Here is a 20,713-nt window from a genome sequence, read left to right on the forward strand (position 1 = left end):
CTGGCCTTTTCCCGGGGTTTTCAGGGATTTTTTCATTGCCGTTATTTCTACATGTTCTTCCGAAAGGCTTACAATTTTTCCAGGGAAAAAACTCGCCTTCATACTTAAAAATGGACATATTCTCCAATGTTCTTTTTGATTTTCTTCAAATGAGAGAAATGGTCTAAGGGCTGATCACTGGTGCAAAGCATTTGAAATTGGACTTCGTCTTCAACATTCTTTTCGTTTTCTTCTACTATATCTATTAAATCCATATCATCACTGCTGTCTGTCTCAAAATCTAAATTTCTTTTTTTATTATTTATAAAGATATCCAATTTTTCCGTTTGGTTGCCACTTTAGGTATTTTAACTTTATTTGTTATTCCAAGAGTTTTTCCTTTTCATTTTTTCTTTTTTATCTTTCTCTTTATCTTCTTTCTCTTTCTCTTCTATTTCTTTCTTTATTAAATACTCATTCGTTGTTATGATTTCACAATTTTTTACAATTCTTTTACGCTTTTTTCTCAGTATTTTCTGGTCTTTTCTCTTTTTTTTACCATATCCAACAGCAACTCTTCAAAGGATTTACGCCCGGATGTAGTGCGAATACAACCTACTTCTGCTTGCACCATGGCTGAGCTAGCTTCTGGCTGGTTTATGCTTGTACCAGACAAGGTGGTTTGTTGCATTACAGCTGATTCCACAAGTTTACTAGCTTTCAGCTCTACTTCAACAGAAGCAGGGCAAGTATCGGGTTCCATTGCTACTGAGGTGGCGCTGGTCTCCAGCAGCATTGTGTCTGAAAGAGGACAAGCATCTGTTGGTGCTGCAGCTGAATGCATAACTTCAGTGTAGAAGTAAGGCATGTGTCCTGGTTGCGTTTTGGCTGAGGAGGTACTAGTCTTCGGCTGTTCTGTGATTAAAACAGAGGAGGCTTCTGCTTCTACAGAATGGCTTGGGGAAGCACTGATCTCTGAACCTGATGAGGCTTTTACTTGTATAAATTGGCTTGAAGTTGGAAGATTTTTCTTATATCTAACCAAGTCATCTTTCTTTTTTAAATAATGTCTCAGGAATCATCAACCTGTTAGGACCTCATTTACTTTCATCATAGATTCCTGTGGCTTGAAACCCACTTACTATGTTTTGTTCAGGCATTTTCATGTGAAAGATTAGTAATGAGTATCAAACAAAAATCTGTTTCGGGATCTTCTTTCGAGGATTTTTCTCTCTGCCACTTAGTCAGAACCTTGTCCCAGTTACTTTTTTAGACTTTTAAAAAACGCCTACATCTAAAGGCTGTAGTACATGGGTAGTGTGAGGAGGTAACTTCATTATGGTTACATTGTTTTTTTTGGGCTAGCCTAATCAAGTCTGTAGAACACATGAGTGGTGTGGCCATCATATATCAATAATATTGGTCTTTCTTCAGTTATGTTGGGTAGGAAAACATCACGAAACCAGTTAAAAAATAGGGTGGTTTTCCATCCAACCTCGTGAATGTGTGGTGGATATTGCCGTTTTGGGTCGGCAAATTGTCAGAAATCCAATTTTCCATTACATATTTGCCTTTGAAAACGCAAAGAAGAGGGATCGTTTTGCCATCGGCAGAAACAAACACATTAATACTGATGTATTTTCTCGCCCACTTGAACTAGTTTTGCGTTTACTTTTTTGTACCTATTGCTCCAACCACCTTTGTTCTACTCGGGTCATGACAAAAAGACGTCTCGTCACAATTAAATATTTGTGCTGGTTTCCCCTCTAGTTTAAGATTCTCAACAACTTGTTCTAAAACATCAAAAAAGTTATATATTACCCAAGGGTTTGTTTGATCGCATCTTACATGCTCAATACTCTGTGGTTTCCTAATGGACAGTCCATGCCTTGCCTTAAATGATAAAAACCAGTCAGTGCCAGGGCGTTGGTCTTTAAACCTACTTTCAATGTTGTTCTGTCTTATGTATAACTGAACCATGTCTAATACTTCTTCTTTAGACAAACCAAATCCCGTTTTTATCCATTATTTTTAAACAGTCTGCTATTTCCTTTTCTTTTTGAGGACTTAAATATGATTGTACTCCACTACCACCCTTACCTTCTCTCGAAGTCATACCAGTTCCACGTGTCCCTCTAATGCGGTGTTTCAATGTAGAACGCGGGGATTTTATAAAACATAGCTGCACCCCGCGTTGTCTTGATCCCATTTTTTTATGTCTTCGAGAGCCTTATTGAGATCCTCCGTGGAGTACGCGGTTCCTGCTCCCTTTTGAGTCTTTTCTTATATATGTTCTCACCGTACTGTATTCTGGAAAAAAATACCATCGTTAGATAAAAATTGAAAATTATAAATAATCACAGTATAAGGAAGACTGAGATAAATTTCCAATCAGCTTACAAATATGTAAAAAGCATCAATAAAGGGACGATAATAGTGTAAATTACTAATTTATCATCTAAGAAGCATTTTTTAAGAAAGTATGCATATATGCATATTTAGAAGAAATTTAATTTAAATCTGCAATTGAAACTACAGATACAACTGGGGCAACTGGGTCCTGTGGGGCATCTGGGCCCACTACATGGTCCAGTTACCCCCTACATGTGGTCCCAGTTACCCCATGAAACAGCCAGTTCCTGGGTAAATGGGCCACCTATCCTAACCTCAAACCTTACTGAACACATGTGCTAAATTAAATGAAAGTATGTCGTTTACATATGGTTTAGTTGTTCTACAGCAATAAACATAGTAAAAACACTTACCTTAGTCATTCAAAAAATCACTGAAATAATCATGACGCCGTGTTGTTTTAAGAAAAAACAGGTTAACTTTTTCAATCTTCTTCTATCCTTTAAAAAATAGTAACAGGAGAGGTTATGAATTGTTGTTTAAGACAGTAAACAGATGTTCGCAGTGCTTCCAACAGCTAAAAACCAAAATACTCGTATATTATAACAAAGAGATGGTTATGGCCCAGTTACCCCCCTGGGTCCTGTTACCCCAACCTACCTTACTTAGAAAGAAAAAAAATTGTCCATCTATTGTATTTTCAACAGAACGTACAACACAGCGTTCGAAAAAATTTAGAAGCAATAAAAGAGCAGATCGTTTAAAACACCGTTGATACTCTGACAAATAATAAAAAAGTATACCGTATATCAATGTCCAATCTAAAGTTGTAAATCAAAGCATACTTCATAATTCGTAAATTACAGGTCTATGGTTAGATGTTTCATTTTTGGGCACTAAAACACTGGTACATATAACAGAAAATCACATATTTAATCAAAACCTTGATTCAACTTCAGACTCACATTCAAATACGCAAAATACAGATTTTATAAATATCTCTGGATAACAATTTACAAGAATATTACATGTATCAATTTGATATACCACTGCTTCACAAATTCAATCACGTGCTAATAGTCAAAAGTCTGCAAAATATTACAAACATATGTATATAAAGCTAATGGAAAATATAAAATTTTTATGTATAAGAATTTAGTGCCCCATTTTATTTTAATGTATAAAAAATAACAAAAAAAATAATACATTTTAGATATTTTTCTTTAAATTTTTTGGCATTGTGTATATCATTAGCAGCTGTTGTTGCTGACGGGTAGTTGGTGACTGCTGCTGCTACCTACCGTAATTTATCAGTATGACATTTTGGTATTGTTTTCTGTTAGGTAGTAATTTGGACTTAAAACTAAAGTTTTTCCGATATTGAATACTTAGTTTTTGAATTACGTTAGTGGTTTTATGTTTATTTACTTCAATGGTGTACAATTTTAGTGCTAATTATAATTTCTTAAGTACAGTATTTGTTTATTTGTGTTAAGCGCAACTATGTTTTTTTATAGTGAAATAGTGATTTTATTGTTTTAATTTTAATCCAACGTACAGTTCTGGATATGCAATATTATGAGATTATAACTTTGGTGCCAAACAATTATACCATTTAATTTCCAAAACAACATGTGTGATATTTGTGCGGATTTTTCGGAACTGCTTAACAATTGTAAGTAACTACCATATTTTGTCATTTTATTAACTTGGGGCTTGGTAAATATTTACCAAAACTGGATAGGCCTATAACAAATTAACAAAACTGTAGGTTATTAAAAAAGTGCAGCAATTATCCCATTGGCAAGTTAGACTAATTATATTTTAACACATTCGCTACCGAAATGTAAAAACTTTTTTCGTTAATATGGACCGGCTGGCACACATATGTGCCGGCTAGTTGATTCTTATAGACCGATGGCACATATTTGTGCCGCTCGGTACAGTTCCAGTGGACCGACGGCACATATTTGTGCCGCTCGGTACAGTTCCAGTGGACCGACGGCACATATTTGTGCCGCTCGGTACAGTTTCCAGTGGACCGACGGCACATATTTGTGCCAGTGTAGTCTTATTAAATAAAAGGCTGTGGTAACGATCGGTCTATTCTTTCGACTTCATTCTTTCATATCGGTCTACAGGGATGTCTGGCACATATTTGTGCCGCTTGGTCTCTCGGTATGTTCACAATTTCTTCCTTGGTGCAGTTCAAGGTCTCAGGTCAAAAAAGCCATGACCCAGTCAAATTGAACAAGAGGCTACGGTGTCATGTTTGTAGAATAAGACAGAAAAAGCGGAAAACAACTTTCTTCACATGTTCCAGCTGCACAGATGAAAAGGACAATAAATTCGGACTATGCATGCCAGAGTGTTTCAATGAATTTCACAAGTGAAAAAACTAAAACAAAATGTGTGTTACCTAAGACATTTTTATTTCCTAACTGTTTTATGTCAAAGATAAAAATGTAGCTCATTACATAAATGGAGTTTATAAATAAGAGACATTTGTGTGAGTTTTTTTAATAACATATTCTGCTATTTCCAAAGTGTTTATCCAAAGATCTTGTTTTAGTTTGTACAATACACATAACTACCATGTCAACACTAGTTTTTATTATTTTCCCAATGTGTCCTAACACAGTTATGGCAATTTTTACTTGACTTTCAACTAGAAAAAGTTTATATTTGAGGTTTAGCCTAAGCCTAATTTTTTGCTACAGACCGACCCGGCACATATATGTGCCAATAGCCAAAATGTATACAACGTAAAAAAAGGGATGTGGAATCAAGTTATACGTTTGCCTAAGGCTATAAAATGATATATAAATTGATTTGAACAAATTTGTACTCTTGGGCTACGGTAATGACCACACTACTTTGAGCTGGTCTGTGAGAAGTGCCCAACTCACACAATGGTGGTCTATCTTGATGGACCTACCGGCACATATATGTGCCGGTTGGTAGCGAACGTGTTAAATGACAGTAGATTAGCTTACTACTAATTTCTTCTCAGCTGCTAAACTTTGCACCAAAAACAATATCTTAGGTTGTTATAATAAAAGTCAATTCATTAATTATGAGATTGGTGGAATACTGTTTAGATAAACTAGACTAGACCTTCTTCTTAAAAGTTCTCAGTATTAAGTTAAAATACACCTAGGTCAGAAGTGCACTGGGTGAGAAGGTACACAGTGAAAGGTAAACTTAAGTATAAATTGTGTATTTACTCTATGCTCATTTAAATACCCAAAACAAGGTTTTTGATGAAGTATTGGGCAAGCAGGGATTAAAACAAGTAATTTTGGGACAGAGTAGGCTATGTTAAGCCGTCTCTTGTTTTTTTTTTATCATTTAGTATATCATTAATACTGTATATTGAATGACAGAATTATTAATGGAAATTATAAGACTAAAAGGTGGAGGTGGCAAATCACGAATTTGACATTATCAATGTATTCTGCTCTTCCTCCTGAACAAAAAATATATATGATTTTAGGGGGTGCAAATGACAATTCATGATTTTAGAGGGTATATACATAAATAGTTAACTTCTTAATGTTTTAATGTTCTGTTTGTGTGCTGTGTCTGGATATTTGTAAATATTATCTGCGGGTGGGACTGATAGCGTATCTGTTATCTGAGCGCTCTGGTGCAGAAGTTAGAGGTAACGTGTACTGTAGCTTGGATCGAGTGAGTGCATGACAATCATGGATCAATCATCCACTAGTTCGACCAATCATAGTGAACTGGTGTGTTGTAAATATTATCTGCGGCTGGGACTGATAGCGTATCTGTTATCTGAACGCTCTGGGGCAGAAGTCAGTGCTTCACTATATATCGTGTACTGTAGTTTGGATCGAGTGAGTACGTGACAATCATGGATCAACCATCCAGTAGTTCGACCAATCGTAGTGAATTGGTGTGTTTTGTCAGGCATGTTATGAGGTTACATTTCGACCGAAACGAGATTATTTAGTTTCTGTACATTCTGTGGAACACACTAATGGTAGGCTAAGTGTTCTCTATTAATGTCCATATTTATACACTTATTCATATTAAGGGTATTCATGATTTATTAAGTTTTTTACACGGTACGTAATTGCCTTTCCATTACAATTCAATTTATATTTCTGATCAGCACCTCTAGAATTTGATATTTTACTGATAGATACTATCTCGAGGGATGTTTTTCTTTCCTTGAGATGGCCGGAGGGACTCGTCTCAACTCGATAAAAACTAATTAATTTGTAGCTCGAAATTTAAGAAAAACATTGTTCATTTGGATCAAAATTTTGCTCATTTTAGTATTATTTTTAATTTACGTTTCCAAAGATGGCACCGCATCCGATGACGTCATCACGAGGTTAAATTACGGCACAAAAGGTCACGTGACGCCCGACATGGATGTACAACATGAAATTTTGCTGCGCGTGTGAACAGTTGTTCCATTTTTTTATATTCTACAACTTTGTTATTTCTCATTTGCACCCCTTCAAACCTTATATTGTTTTTGTTCTGTAGGACAATTCCAATAAGTTAGTAACGCAAGACTCGCATTTTGCCGCTCTGGCCGTTACTTTAACAATTACCGACACTTCTTAATAGGCTAGTGTCTGAACTGTTGTAGAGAGAGGTTATGTTGTATTTGTAGAAAAGTGATGCTATTGAAGATGTGTTGGTTTTCTTCATAAAGTTGTGGTTAGAACTGTTTCAATTGTATTGAAAACCAACACATTTGTGAGGTTTGTAATTTTTCTTCTTAAATTATACAGCAAAACTGAACATTGAAGTAGTAAACACAGTCATGAAATATTAGTTGTGACTTTTTTCTTCATAATCTGTGATCAGGTTCTAAGATATGTGACTATTAGTTGCATTTTACTTTGAGATAGATGTAACAGTTTTATTCATAATAAGTTTAAACTGTTTACTTTTAAGTTCCAAGTTTAACCCTTTAACCGCCACAGCTGAGATACGCATATTGTGCAACTCTATTTTGGCAAACAACCACTATGGCCGAGATATGCCATGCAACTGTTGCTTTGAGAACAACCACCACGTCGGAGTATACTCGTTTTCATATTATCTGTTGTTTTATTTTTGTTGTATCAGCTGTTATATTGTGTTCTTGGTGTTCTATTATGTTAGATATGTTTAGAAGACAGTTGTCCAGTTGGTGGTGTAATCGTGTGGACATTTGTTCTGTTCTCGTGGGACAAGAAGCTTATAAATTGCACTTAGTCCTATAAGGACCTTTGCGCTGCTCCTGGAGTGACAGGATATTCTGGATGGGTAAGGTTGGAGGTAGGGTTCCCCCCGCCTCCTATGAAGATCGATGAGGAAGAATTTTGGGGCACTAGTCTCGTCACGTCCCCTCAAAGGAAAGGGAGGCCAGCGCTGAACCAGCCTCGGTACTTTCTGATTAAATGGAGGCCACCGATAATAAACGGGATTCAGGAACTTTGGGTGGGTAGTTACACAATAAATACTATGGAACATATTTGTTTATCATCTGTACACAATTATCACGTTATAAGAATTGTTATCTGCTCGGACAGTGAAAGTAGGTTAAGTTGAAGGTCATTAACCGGTGTAACTGCAGTGTTCCAATCAGATTGTACTTGATTTGTGTCTCGGTTTATCAAACGTAACCTAGCTCATTATTATGTTTGTTTTTCCGTACTGTACACTTGTTCTAGTGATTTGTAGGTAGTACAATGAGTGATGGTATTTTGATTTGGGATTTGTCAAAGAGCAAGTAAGAAGCTATATCGTTTTTACAGAGTAAAGGAGGTTTGCCGTCGCTGAAACAATGTGTGAATGGTCATAACATGAAATTGTATTTTACTCAATTGTTTTGAAATACTCAAATATAAATGTGTGTTTATAATTTTGTAAAATACTTAATAAGGGTATAGTTTTTGTGTTCATAATCGAATTTTACTTATATACCATCATTTTTTTTAATCGTTAGAGGGGTGGCCTCTGTTTAATCAGAAAGTACCCCAGCCTCTCCCCAATGTTGAGGCTACAAGAACCTCTGACACTTAAGGAACGAACCCCACCAACTACGACAACCATCTCCCACAGTAGACAAGACCTATCGAATTACCCTTGCATCCCAGAATCTCGACATTTGCGGTTAGTGATGTGCCCCTCCTGGACATCCATAAGGTTGCCCAGATTTAAGTTGTAACACATCGGTTTTTGCCGTTGTAGGTTCAACTGGAAGGTATAAACTAGCCAGAAGTGATCCCTACTGGGTCTGTAGAAATTAATCAAACTACTTGGATATCACTTGCTTTGTATCATACACGGATTCGGGAATAAATGATATTTTTACTTTGATATTTTAGAAGGGGTTTTCCAATATCTATTTATAGATAGTTGAGTGTTGTAATTATTTGATGAATTAACATTATTTTGGATTTTTGTAAACATTGTTACTTTGTTTATTAATCTTTAAATAACGTGTTATGTCAAAAACTCTAAAAACTGGAAAATACTTGGCTCTGGGGGATCATAGTATGTAAGTCCAGCTAGTTATTTTTTATTTACCTACGCGGACAAAGGAAGAAAAGATTGTTATTTCTAACAATGAATCCAACTTATATCAGTCTGTAGAAGAAATCACACTCCTCACCATATCTCATGAAAACACTGATTTAATAGATTAGTTAGACTATTTGATGAGGAGTTTAACTTAGCATAACCTTCAATATCTAACCAAGACTTTTGTGGTTACAAGTCAAATTGTACTGTATTTAAAGATTTAAGTGACATTTTTTATTCCACCCTTGGTAATGACAAACATTTTTCTGAACGAAGATGTTGATGATTCTGATGTTGACCAATTGTGTTACCATGAAGTAAATAAAAAGTTGACATCATTTAAATGACGAAAATTACAAAAATCTCAATTAATTTCCCAGTAAAACGATATTAAACATAATTTAGTACTGATCCACTGAAGTAATGAAAACTCTGATGCTGATAACAGCAAAGAAAACATAAATATAGACTTTCTTCAAAAAATGTCAGTTTGTAAAAAAAGAGGGAGAAGGGTCATTCCTTATGAAATCAACACACCAAAATAGAAAAATTTACTTCACCACCTCATAATTACATGAAATTTGTCCTTAAATTGAAAGATAGTACTTTACTCAGTTTTAAATCCTCTTTTTTAATGCATAACACAACATACTTTGTCATAAGTATTTTTTTTAATAAAATTCAAAAGTTTAATTTAGATTTTCTCAAAAAGTGCATTTTTGAATTGAAAAATTTTGCGTACTTATTGAAAACATTTCTATAAGTAGTTTTATAATTTTGGTAAATGATTCTCAAAATTTTAAAGTTGAAGGCTAATGTGTTCATAGTTAAATAATGATTTAAGAAAGGATGTTTACCTGTTTTGTATAAATGTCTTACTATGTATCCTAACTTTATTGAATTCCATTAGGATGGTGATAATTATCATAATTATAATTTGAGTTGTTAAAAGAGGGTTGCCCCTAAGACGGTAATTTATTTATTTATAAATAATTGTTGCTAGTTGAAAATTGTTTTTATTATATGATGCACTTTATTTGAAAATGTAAGGAGACACTCATAAATAATAATGAGACTCTGATCTAAATGATTGTTCAAGTCAGTGCCACAAAAGATTTGTGATTACTCACATCTATGTGCTGCACAATGTAAAATAAGAAAAGCTAGTATTAACTGATGCTATCATAAGCAAGATTTTTGTGTAGAGGCTGAGTGGTATTTTTTCTGATACTGCTCATGGAATGACTACATGATGGCGTAGGTTTCAGTGAAGAGGCTTGATGAAAGAACATGCGTACAATGTCCATATGAAGGCCAAATATTAACTTATTTCCTATTCTGTGAATGGGTAGTTGAAATTTATTTGTAATTAAGTTTTCCTACTACCTTCATACAAAATTTCATAAAATTCTGAGGTAGTCATGTTTATACCATATGTTGATTTGATATGAAATAACCCAGAAAAAGATCATTAGTAAGAAACTAGTGGACTTTATTTATAAGACTAAATTGCTGGAAAATAGTGGGAAACCTTACATGTCCTGTTCAACAACTAAAAAAAAAGGATGGTATTATCTGGAAGCCACTATTTTTGGAATGATTTCTCTTACCGGGGACCTAAAAATCTACATTATTAGAAAGAAGAAGACTTTATTTGACTTACTGTGAAAACTACATGTCATTATAATGATCAGTTCTTGTTTTTTCTTTCCTGCCTCCCAAAAGGTAGCAATGTCGGCGAGAAGTAAGACATTCTGTCCCTATATACTTCTTGTTACTTTGCGATATACGTAAGTAGGTATAGGTTAGGTTGTCTTAAATATGTTACTATTAGTACCAAAGTTAAAGATTACATTTACGAGCACTCAGGTGATCTGCACTTGAATTTGGGTACTATCTCAAAGGATGTTTTTTTGTTTTTCATAGAAGTGTGGGGGTGACACTGTAGTCCACACTGATGGTCAAGGACCTTTCCAATCAGTACTTATATAGGATGTAATGCTACGTTAACTATTGAAGGGAATAGCTATGAGTGACATAAAAAATTAAGAGAAAGAATAGCTATGACTGACATAAAAAACTGTAAGAGTTGAAAAAGAAAAACCTCTTTCAATACAATATATAACTAGTTTTGATGGAAAAGATGAGTATAAGACTGCTTATATTCAAAATGTAAAGGGGAAAGAATATGATGCAGAAGCTGAAGTATGTAAAAAAAGAAAAATCAGCATGAATTAAAGAATAAAAATAGACTTACAGCTAGTTGCAGTGGTGTGAGTTGCAGGAACAGTAAAGCATTGGTTCCAATGTTATCTAAAAGTATGAAAACAACTGGTTGAGCTAAGACAAACTGAAAATGAATGATCTAATTATGTAAGATACAGTCTCATACCTATTAGCCGCAGGTTCCCCTAAAGTTTTGAGAAGTTCAACTAGATGTAATAAATAGACACAATTCCATTTTTTGTTTGCTGCCATCTTGTTTCTGCTGTGATGATCATAATTTTTCCATTGGCCTCTGGCCAGTTATTAGTGGCTGGTCGTTCAGTGCAGAACTATTCATGGTCCATTCTTTGACCAGTAATTTTCCTCATCATCATTAAAAAACCTGCCTCAATACATAGGAGATTTTGCCTTATGCATGTTTTTAGCCTTTATGTATGCTGACAACACAACCCTGGTATGTAGTGAAACCTGAACTGAAAATCTGGTAATCTCATCCTACATATCCCTCAACGTGGCTTATCAGTACTGTTATAAAAATGACTTAGAAGTAAACACCACCAAAACTATCCAAATAGCTTTTGGATGGAGATCTGAATTTTTGCTATGTATACCAGAGGTTACAATGAACAATGAAGCCAAGATTTTAGTCATAACTCTTGATACAAACTTATCCTGGACTTCTCATGTAGACAATTTCTGTAGGAAGTTTAGTTTCAGCCTCTATGCAATTAAAGTCCACCAAAGCTTCTACTAATGAAACAACAACAAGAACAGCTTATGCTGCTTTGTTTGAGGCTCACATGAGATACGGGCATAGTAGCATGGAGTGGGACCTTAGCTGGTGGGATTCAAAGGGTTCTTAAAAAATAACAAATGCAGTCAGAATACTTGCAAGACTACAGCCTGTATTCACAGCTGTAGAGAGGTCTTTAGAACACACAAGATCCTCATTATCATATCACTATACATTCAAGGAACTGTGATGCATGCATTAAGAGAGGATCTATCAAAGCGGGAAGCTCATCAGTACAACCTCAAAGATACTACTTTGTATGACGTTAAGCACACTGACTGTTACAGTTCGAAAAGAAGTCTACATATATGGGGAGGAAGCTTCATAACCTGCTATCAGAACTGAGAGGCAAAGGATAGAAAGAACTCAAACCTGCACTACACAAATGTCCCTTACTGTCCCTTCTACTCCATGAAGAATTCTTTCTAATAGAATTTGACATTTACATTTTACAATGCAACCTCTATATCATTGTAAAAATATATATTTTGTAAAACACAATTGTATATGTTACTATGGTGCTAATACTGTTTCTTAATAAACATGTTTATAATGGATTTTGTCTATTGTCTATGTCAAAATTAGGCCGCTTTGGTTACCAAGTATGAAAAATGAATTAACAAGGAAACTTAAAGTATCAAATTGTTTAGAGATTTATAATACGAGTAAACCAAAATGGAGTCACAATATGGTTTTGAGAAGTTCAACTAGATGTAATAAATAGACACAATTCCATTTTTTGTTTGCTGCCAACTTGTTTCTGCTGTGACAATCACAATTTTCTATTGGCCTCTGGCCAGTTATCAGTGGCTGGTCGTTCAGTGCAGAACTATTCATTGTGACCTTTATTCTTTAGTTTTTGTTTCAATAGTTATTGTTTTGTTTTTATTAAGGCCATGTTAGATATGGTATGTATGGATTTGACACAAGTTTGTTGTAATTCTTGGTTCTTATGTTTTTTCATAACGCTCTGATTTGTTTATTTTAACCTAGATTGTAGTCATGTGTTAGGTTAGTTATCCACCTGAGGAAGAGTTCAGGTTGCAGATCTCGAAACATTGTGTTATTTGATTGTTACAGAAAAAACATAAAATTTACTAGCAGTAACCCTCGACTTTGCACGTAATTTCCTTTTGAAAATCAGCAATACCATAGGCATATTCTTTTGAAATGACATTTTAAACACTCCTGAGATAGTGAAAGTAAAGTAAAGTAGTCTTATTTTACCGGGTGAAGTTAGGGCTTAGAAGCCCTCTCTAACACTTAACCTGGGGACCAATGACTGAAAGGTAGGACTAGCAACCACCAATGGCCTGGTAGGTAGAGACTAGCCACCACCAATGGCCTGGTAGGTGGACTGCTGGACTGCTTGCAAGGACAGGATCACTCAGTGGTCAGGTGCAAGCAGCAACCCTACCCAACACCGTGCCATTGGCGTGGGATAATCACTGAAAAATGGCACAGGATAATCACTGAAAATTGTTCCATTCTTCATATTCATTTGGATTTGATTGTAAACTTAGTGTTTTGAAATCAGAGATTGAAAAAGTTTTATAAGTATCCGTGAAATAAATCGATAATCTCTCCAAGATTCCATATTTAATTTAATAGTCCAAATATTTCAGTAACAATTGAACTATTTTAGGCCATTGTGGAAGAGTCCTAAAGTTGAAGACCTTAGCTTTTCAGGTAACACATTTACAATGAAATAAATTATGGGGCTCTATATAGTTTAGAAACAGAAGTTGGCAAATTTTAGGCACCCATTAGGCAGTAATTTTAGGCGTTACATGTTTATGAGCAATTCTGATTCGAGTGAGTTATACTTTAGTCACCAAGGTTGAGTTTGCCTTGTTTCCTGATCAAGAAACAATGTCAAAAAATGTATATTTATGGCCATTGTAATTTACTTTAGTCTAAAGTATTTCTTCAGCCATAGTTAAGTTTGGCTTGTTTCTCCGTTCAAGAAAATATGTTTACATTCATAGGTCTGAGAAGCCTACTTTGATCATAAAGTGTCTATTTTTGGCCATTGTAATATACTTCCAGTTTAAGACAATTCTTGTACCACATTTGAGTTGCTTTTTTTAACCTGATGAAGGAAGTTGTATTCATACAAAATCTGAAAAGCCCGCTTCTGTACAAAAACACCTACGTGGGTTTTATATAGATTTATAATAAATTTATATAGATAATATGTAGATATTATAAATTTATATTATTTAGATAAACTTTGTGCTCAACAGTGATTGTAGACAAGGTTAAAATAAGAAGTTTTGTTACTATCAAGCTTACACTATGCTTTCAAAACTATAAATGTAAACAAATATAAAATGATAGTTAAATTAATTTAAACAAATGGTTGTGCTGTCATATTACAATGTTTACAAAAAAACAGTTGATTACAATTAATGGGTTCTTTCAATTCTTAATAACATGTGTTTGAAGAAATGCATTTCTTTCGGGAACTTTAGTGGCCAGTTAGGTGGAGTCCTTAGGTTGGAGAGAAAAATTCTTCCTTAGTGCGCCTCTGTACTGTTTTATTATAGTGGTTTATATTTTTTTTTGTCAGTTTCAGATCATGATAAGATAAATAGGTTGGATGGAAGTGATTTACCCCTGCTGAAAAAGAAGGAGATTGAACATGTCTTCACCTTCATTCATACTTGGATTCAGAGGTAAGTGAGAAAATGAACCCTTACTTGTATGATTTTGTACACTACTGAATGGTTTGTTGCATTTTTTTAACTGTAAACAAGAAAATCAAAGAGTAAGTCGAGGAGTAATATAAACCTTTCAAAAGACTTGATATGTATAAGAATTGAATTTATTTGTTTAGCCCTTATAAAACAAAATGTGCTATGTTTAATTGTTATGCTGGGGTTTTGCAAGATATCTCTATAACAGATTAAGCTATACGTTTTGAATTTTCCTTAATATTGTTATCTCTCGGTGGGCGGGCAAAATTCTTCTGGATCTATCTGTTATCCATAGGATATGTCTCAAGAACAAAATGAGCTATAGAATTGAAACTTTAAATAGACAATAGATAATGCTGTTTATTCATAAACATCAAGTTTAGAATTTTTTCAATATAGGAATGATTTAGTTATTTTACAGAAATACTTGGTTCTCATTCATAAATGTATGAATAGTGTGTTGTCCAGTCCAGAAATACCTGAGTGGTGTGTAGAAGGGCTGCTGAAGAAGCCAAATTGTAATGGCTTCAAATACCTGCTGAGATTTTCTTCAGGGAGTTTAGGAGGGCGTTGAAGTAGGCTGCTCCCTTGTATGATGATTTTGTTGTTGTACAGGGACAGTTGGTGGGCTGTGAGATCAAAAAGGTGTGTATTTCTTATGTTGTGACAGAGATGGTTTCCAGTTGTAGTCTGCTTTGTTGTAACAGAATGTAGAATTGTTGGGAGTTTGTATAGAGCTATTACTGCTAGAATTCTTAGTTTCCTGAAGGCTTCCCTAATGTCTTGATGCCGTAGACCTGTAAGAGCTCTTACAGCTCTCTTTTGTATTATCAGGACTTATATAAAGTTTGTCCCTCCTCAGACTCTTAGTCTATACCTAAAGTGAGACTCAAAGAGGGAGTGATAGGCTGTTGTAACAGCGTCTGCATTGCCAATTTGATCAATTCTTCTTATTACATAAAGGCAAGAAGTAAGTTTTGTCAGAGATTGCCCAGATAAGGTTTTTAAGATAATGTGTTCCAGAGTAAGGCCCTAGGTTTTTTGTTGTATTCGACATGTGTAATTCTGGAAGTCAACTAAAATGGTTTTGTGATGCAGTGAAAATTAGCTGTTGAGTTTTACTCTCATTTTCCAACAGATCATTAGTATGACAATATTGCTTTGCCATACTAAGAACTATAAGCCTATTTACGTCAAATTGGTCTTTATTTTTATCTGTAATAATGAGTGCAGTATCATCAGCATACATCACAATTTCACATTGCCCAAGTAAATGTTGCGAGAAGTCATTAGTTAAAAGTATATAAAGACTGGTCCAAGAACAGACCCCTGAGAAAAGCCTCACGAGATGGGGCACTTCAGATTTTGCTTCTTGTGGTGTTGTATTGTTCATTGATGTAAACTACCAGCTACTTTCTGTCTCTCAAGTAGCATTTGAACCATTCAACTTCTTTAAATTAATTCCCATTAATTTGAATTATTTTTACCTTTTTCAAGTTTATTAATGATAGTTTCAACTAGCTGTACAACTGCTGTTGCCGTAGATTTACATTTAACGAAGCCATGTTGTCTGGAGTAAGGAGATGATTTTGTTCTAAGTGGCCTAACAATCTATTCCAAACGACTCGTTCCAAGATCTTAGAGAAGATGGAGATCAATAATATGGGGCAATAACTTCTTGATCCATTAACATTACCATTCATATATTTCGGGTATACTTTAGCTGTTTTCTAACATTTCGTGAATTTTCCTTGTGAAAAATATTTATTGATTGATTAGGCTGGTAAATGGTAAATGGGGTGAGGATTTTTTGCAGGATTCAATTGCTTTTGATGAGAAATCATCTTTTCCTACTGGAGGTTTTGCTTTCAGTCTGTTTATAATTTTACTGATTTGAAAATAATTTGATTTTGTAGATGTGAAGTTTAGGCATTTGGGATTTTTTATCTTGAGTGGTTATTATTGGCTGGAAATAGGCCCATTATTTAAGAATGTTCTTTCGGATACACTGGCAAAAAATATTTTTAAATGGTACTGTGCATAAAGCTTCAATCCTACATAGGCAAAATTGAGTTTGATGAGGGTGCATCATTTTATAAGATATGGCTAGCAATAGTGAAGTCTATTACAGAAGTATTATAATATCTAATCTAATGTAATCTAGTTCGATAATGGTGTATGCATCTCCATGAGTTCTGGCTTAGTGTTACACAGTTATCCCAGTAGGAGATATTTTGGCGATGAAATTTATCCGGTTAATGGGGAAGCTAGGACCTAGAGAAAGCTGCAGAGCTACTTTTAAAGAATTGAATATACTGACAGTGACTTCTCTATATATTCTGGAAACGATATTGTACTGCTTATTAAAAGACTTTCCTCGAAATAGTAATCTTCATGAACATAACACAAGACATGGTCAAGACTTTCCACTACCTCTTCACAGAACAGCTGTATTTGAGAAAAAACCAACCTATGCCGGGAAAAAACTTTTTAATGCTCTGCCAGAAGAAATTAAGAAAATAGGAAACAATCACATTAACATGAAGACTGCAATAAAGAACTGGCTCTTGCAAAGAACCATCTACACAGTGGAGGAATTTTACTTATGGAGACTGACAACTTGACAGAGACAAACATGAACTTTTATATTTTATAACTATGTAAACTTTTTGTTAATTGACGCTACTTGTAATCTTAAAGATTATCAATAAAGAATTTCTGATTTCTGATTTATCTATAGGTTTGAAATTCACTTAAATGTTATTACTAAAGAGGCAAGATCGAATTTGATGATGATGCAAGTCTTTTTATTAGTTTTTTGTGAGCTTTAGTGAAGCCTATCACTAAGGGGGATATATCGAGAAAAAATTAAGAGATATTTTGGATGAAACTTCATTTCTACATAGGGGAGATAGAGTTCAATGTTGGTCAAGATGCCTTCAAGAATACACCCTTTGTCTTCAAATTGGAGGGAATCCAGGAGGTTTAACATATTTTTAGATGGTTATAAATCCCCTACAATTTTGGTAATAGTTAGAAATTTGATTTCAAATACAATCGAGCCAATTATCTAGAATTTTAAATAAAAAAGACACATACAGTAATTACTAGAGTGAATAATATATAAACCAGACTTTTCCATTTACTTTCCTTAGTTAATCCATGAGTAGGATGTTCAAGGTCGAATTGGTAGAAGTTGAGGACCAGCTTGGTGACCTGTTTCTCTCAGTATTTTCACCAGTGCAAACATGGGTTAGCAAGACTATTATTTGTTGCATAACATATTATTATGAAATATTTAAACAAAAGAAAATGTTGAATTGTGATCCAGTTAAAGATATATTTTGATTATTATACTCTGTGTCATGGGAGGCTCAAATGTTTAATTGGGCCAGCTAGTTTAAGGATAGATGAGATAGTAGATAAAGAGTTGTTTAGTGGGAGGATGGAGATATGTCATAATTAGTGTCGAAGGTTACATTCCACAAACAACACTATTCATGCAGTTTGTGACCTTATTAAAGGTGACCATTGACTCACTGTTGATGAAATCGCTCATAGAGGTGGGTATCAGCTATGGGAGTGCCAATAAATTACATCAAAGAGATTCCTACATTGGAAAAAGTTAGAGATTTTTTATGTTTTTTCTTTGTCTAGCTCAATGCATTGTTCTTGTTGCCATCATGGTTACCCATAAGATCAATGTAAAAATGTTTTCTAACACTCGGCCAAATCTCATGAAGTGACATGCACCTTCATCGAACTCATTTTTGGTTGTGGAAATGAAGTTTCATGCAAAATATAAAGTCTATAGTTTAGTTTGTTCTCAAGATATTGTGCGCACAAACAGAGACAAAAAATAAATTTTTCTCTGAGTGATAGGATTTGCCAGTTAACATAATTTTTATTTTAACTTTATATTAATTTTGTTAATACTAAAAGTTTATTAGAACAAAAGTTAATGGACTATGTGATACTTAAAGATTAAAATTAATTATTTCACTTTTGACCTACAACATATGATTGAGGTATAAATTGTATGTACTTTTGATTAGCATTTTTATTATAATTCATATTGGCAAATGAGAGGGATTAGTTTTATCAACTAAAGGTCAGATAAAAAGTATAATAGGAAAGGGTTGTCAATGATGACCAATATAAATTGTTTTTTGTGGAATCCAAATAATAAGAAATCTGTTCATCAAGGTCTTCCCACACATGATAATATGACTAATGATATTATTGTCTTCAGTATACAGGGTGTCCCAAACTTCTCAGGTGGTTTCCTCTTATCAAAATAATTATAAAAGTTAATATTAACGTATGTCCGGAAACGCTTTGTTAGCGAGCTACGGCTAGCGAAAAATTTCACTTGATTTTCTAGGAAAGGACAGAAATAAAGCGAAACTGATGTTTTTATGGCGTAAAGATAGTTAAATTTATTGCATTTTATGTCAATTGAACTGAAAAATTGAATAAATAAATTGAATAAGACCTGGTAGACTACCATTCATGAGATATTAGACAAAATACACAAATTCGGTCTCGAAAAATGTGCTTTGTTATAGATTTGAAGTATATTAACTTCAATAAATGGGAATTAAACACATAAACTTTTTAACCGAAACTTTTAGGCAATTTCATTTAGAAGAGAGTAATGTAAAATAGGCTAATAATAACAAATACAAAGTTTAAAAATATAATGCTTAATTAAATCAACACATAAGAAAAATAAGACAGAAAATGGAATATCTGTTTATTAAATGAACGTTCTTCGTAAAAACAAAATATTTGAATTGCTGATCTTTGCCAATCTCTTATTCCAATACCTATACCTTATAAATGGTGTTTAAAATGATTTCCTTGATAATTCATTCACTATCTATTATTTCCATCCTTTCCTAGAAATCGGATAAAATCTTTCGTTATCCGTAGCTTGCTAACAAAGCGTTTCTGGACGTATGTTTATATGAACTTGTATGAGGATCTTATCAAACAGAATAAGGTGGAGAGTACTGATAATAAGGGGGGAAAGATCGGTGATACTGATAAAAAGTGCTACAATCACAGACAGGATCTAAACCCATCTACAATCCTACATCTTAGACTACTCAGCCATAAGCACCCCCAATATAGGCATAAAAAATAAATGGATATTGATGCAAATATTTTATTATTCATTTTAAATGTTTCTTATAAGTGATACAAAGCACAAATAATTAAAAGTAATTGCCATTATGATCTAACAGATAAACTTTGAACTATGTTTTCTTAAACAGATGCAGGACATTTATTTTATAAAGGTAGTGGTTTATTTTATTTAGGGATTTGGCTGTGGCTCTACCCTAATTCTTAAAGTAGAAGAAATTAAATTGGCATACTTTGCCTGCATTCAATCGCTGTTATCCTTTGGTTAAAGTCAATTTCGAAGATAGGGTTACAGAAAAACTGAAGATTCTTAACAGTAGCTCTTTTTAATTAAATCAAAATATTTACTGTCCACCAACTATTTATAAAAACTCTTTTGATTCATATTTATACAAATTTTAAGCAAATCTTTGAAACAATTACTCATGAACACAACACCATATACGCTCGTAATGTAGGTATTCAAACATTTGTTATCAAATTCAATCACATTGCCAAATCCTTTCTATATTGCTAACACGTACCAAAATCTCCACCAACATTTTAATAACTATAATAATTCTTGCAGTTACCATCAATGGTAATTTTCAAAAGTCATCTAAATGAATTTTTGCATGTCATCAGTGTAGAAGAAGCTGAGAGCATCATCACAGTGACAGGACTTCCACTTGCTCCCAACCCCTCCTCCTCAAGGTCAATTGTTTGTTCGGGTTTTTAATATACAAGGTGTTTCACGAGAGGTTGGAACAACTTCAGAATGTGATAGTAGACACAAAAACAAGCAAAAATTGCAAGAATTATTTATTGCAAATTTAACAAATTACAAATAATACCAAATTTATTATAATTGGTTGAGAAATAAAATAATTACACCAATTTTAGTTGGTGAGTGTTTATGCTTTCTTACATGTGGAAAGTATATTTTTAAGTACAAGTCCTAATTGTATGTTAGTTATTGGTCTTC

At 33.9% G+C, this 20,713-nt stretch overlaps 1 protein-coding gene across 1 annotated transcript in view; it reads left to right on the forward strand.

Moving 5' to 3' along the window:
- Positions 1–3,962: 3,962 nt before the first annotated feature.
- The window catches only part of LOC124372605 (ubiquitin carboxyl-terminal hydrolase puf-like), a gene marked incomplete at its 3' end in the record, with an annotated part of 52,320 nt that continues 35,569 nt past the window's right edge, over positions 3,963–20,713 (forward strand). Inside the window, exons 1-2 of the mRNA XM_046831010.1 lie at positions 3,963–4,006; positions 14,475–14,580. Coding sequence (XP_046686966.1) covers positions 3,964–4,006; positions 14,475–14,580 — 149 coding nt within the window. The remainder of the gene's footprint in view (positions 4,007–14,474; positions 14,581–20,713) is intronic.

This window comes from Homalodisca vitripennis, unplaced genomic scaffold (assembly GCF_021130785.1).
Source record: "Homalodisca vitripennis isolate AUS2020 unplaced genomic scaffold, UT_GWSS_2.1 ScUCBcl_3641;HRSCAF=9298, whole genome shotgun sequence".
Taxonomy (NCBI): domain Eukaryota; kingdom Metazoa; phylum Arthropoda; class Insecta; order Hemiptera; family Cicadellidae; genus Homalodisca; species Homalodisca vitripennis.